General features: G+C 39.7%; 1 protein-coding gene across 1 annotated transcript; it reads right to left on the reverse strand.

Moving 5' to 3' along the window:
- Window positions 1-346: 346 nt before the first annotated feature.
- Window positions 347-1,255, reverse strand: LOC309550333 (vomeronasal type-2 receptor 26-like; the record flags this gene model as incomplete). Its single annotated transcript, XM_082250730.1, has 1 exon — window positions 347-1,255. One exon carries the CDS (start codon window positions 1,253-1,255, stop codon window positions 347-349), a length of 909 nt encoding a protein of 302 aa, XP_082106856.1.
- Between the last annotated feature and the right edge of the window lie 1,469 nt (window positions 1,256-2,724).

Consider the following 2,724-nt stretch of genomic DNA (forward strand, 5'->3'; position numbering starts at 1 on the left):
TAGTCTTAAACAAACATTTTGAAAATGATTCAAAGTACTACTACTAAAACTAAAACTAATAACAACTCTACTAGTGCTGTGATGATGTGCTTGTGATTTAACATAAATTGCTTTAAATTGTTCTTATTCTTTTATACCCTGAGCAAATGTTACATTATCCTCGCTATATCATATACTACAATATTCTTTACCTTTAGTCTAAAAAAAGATTATTTTAAAACATTAGAGAAACATATTTTAATCTGATACACGATAAGACCATTTTACGTTCTTTGGGCAACCATTTTATTTTGCTAAAGTTTGTTATCCACAATTCACAGCATTACTTTTTATGACAAAAAGTATATTATTTTTTACTAAGTGTTCTCTGGGCTACAGTTGCCTTCACATTCAGCTCTGGTTTCATCAGAATGATGTAACATTTAGGAATGAAGATGCAACCCATGAGTCCGGCACTGGAGGACAAAATGGCAAATACTTCCACAGCCACCATGTATTTTCCTTTAGTGCTGAGGTAGGTTGGAATGAAGGAGATCCAAACACTGCAGAAAAGCAGCATGCTGAATGTGATGTACTGGGCTTCATTAAACGTGTCTGGAAGTCTCCTGGCTAAAAATGCTAAAATAAAACTGAACAAAGCCAGACCTCCCATGTATCCAACCACAATGTAGAAAGCAGTGACAGAGCCCTCATTACAATGTAATATTATCTTCCCCATCTCCACTTGGGTGTTATACTCAGGGAATGGTGGGGAAAAGACCAACCAGAAGACACAGATCACAAGCTGCCCAGAAGAGCAGATAATCAGGAGGAGAACAGAGAATTGTTTAGTCAGCCATTTGTGTAGTTTTCTGATAGGTCTGGTAACATTAAATGCCAGAATTACAGTAACTGTTTTTGCCAGAACTGAGGAAACTGCAACAGAAAAAGTCATCCCAAAAACAGCTTGTCGGAGGAGACAGGACATCTTTGTGGGACGTCCAATGAACAGCAGAGGACATAGGAAGGATAGGATCAGTGAGATGAGAAGGATGAAGCTGAGGGTCCGGTTATTGGCTTTTACTATAGGAGTGTCTTTGTGTTTCAAAAATACCCCAAACGTGACAATAGATCCAAAACTCCATAACAGGGCCATACAAACAAGAGTAATTCCCAACATTTCGCCCCAGGACAGGAATTCAGTTGTTCTTTGCATACAGGCATCTCTTCGCTCATTGGGCCATTGATCCTCTGGACACTCAGAACACCTTTCCATGTCTAAAAGAGAAAAGAAAGCTTCTTATGTTAAAACTCAGTTTTGGGAGGCATTTTTTTTTTTTTATTGATGTTGTTAGAATTTCTAAGGCACAATAAATGATTAGAAAAGCATTAAGCCTGATACTGGGTTATATGTAATTTGCCTGAAGCCAATTAACAATGACATTTCATTGCCGGCTACTTTTTTTAAAATATTTTGGGTGACCTTTTGATGGGGTCTGCGCTGGTTTTTTAGAAGCCAGAGGGGACATGTTAGTTGGTAGTGATGGACGAACATCGGCCGGGGCGGTTCTCGAACGCCAGTCGTGAATTTTCTCAAATCTCCGCTAACAGCGAGTTTGCGGCGGGCCCCATTGACTTTAATGGGAGGCGAACTTTAAAAACCTTTAGGTCATATTTGCAGCCACAAAAGACGTACTAGCTGTGCACAAATAGTCCCAGCACATGGACAATGTCATAACACAAGTATTGCAATTGAAAAAGTTGCCCTAAATTTTTTTTTTTTTATAGCAAAAAATATATTTTGTTTTTTCATAAATCAGCCAGAACTGTAAGCAGCCGGTAAATACATTGTCTAATACATATAGGGTCCATTCACACATCTGTAAAATGGGTCTGCATCCATTCCACAATTGATTTTAATTTCCAGTCCGAAAAATTTGGCATTCACAGGATAAAGAAGTAAGTGTCGGCCATTCCAGGCCCCAAAAATTAGCCCACATGCATTTACCTGACAGCTTAGAACGTAGTTTTCTGTGGCTGAAGGTACATTAGGCATTCCCATGATACAGAAGTAAGTGTCGGCTATAAAAGGCCCCAAAAATTAGCCCACATGGGTTTAACTGACAGCAAAGAACTTTGTTTTTGATGGCTAGAAGTACAGTAGGCGTTCACAGGATACAGAAGTAAGTGGCGGCCTGTATAGGCTCCAAAAATTAGCTCACATGGTTTGAACTGACAGCAAAGAATTTTGTTTTTTGATGGCTAGAGGTACAGTAGGTGTTCACAGGATACATAAGTAAGTGTCGGCCTGTATAGGCTCCAAAAATTAGCTCACATAGGTAGAACTGACAGCAAAGAACATAGCATTCTGTGGCTGAAGGTACATTAGGCATTCACAGGATAAATGAGTAAGTGTCGGCCAGTATAGGCCCCAAAAATTAGCCCACATGGGTTTACCTGACAGCTAAGTACGTAGTATTCTGTGGCTGAAGGTACATTAGGCATTCACACAGTATACAGAAGTAAGTGTCGGCCTCTATAGGCCCCAAAAATTAGCCCACATGGGTTTAACTGACAGCAAAGAACGTAGTGTATTTGATGGCTGGAGGTACAGTAGGCATTCACAGTATACAGAAGTGGCGGCCTGTATAGGCTCCAAAAATTAGCTCACATGGTTTGAACTGACAGCAAAGAACTTAGTTTTTGATGGCTAGAGGTACAGTAGGCATGCAGAGTGTACAGAAG

The sequence above is a fragment of the Pelophylax lessonae genome, assembly GCF_965119305.1.
Source record: "Pelophylax lessonae genome assembly, chromosome: 3".
Lineage (NCBI taxonomy): Eukaryota > Metazoa > Chordata > Amphibia > Anura > Ranidae > Pelophylax > Pelophylax lessonae.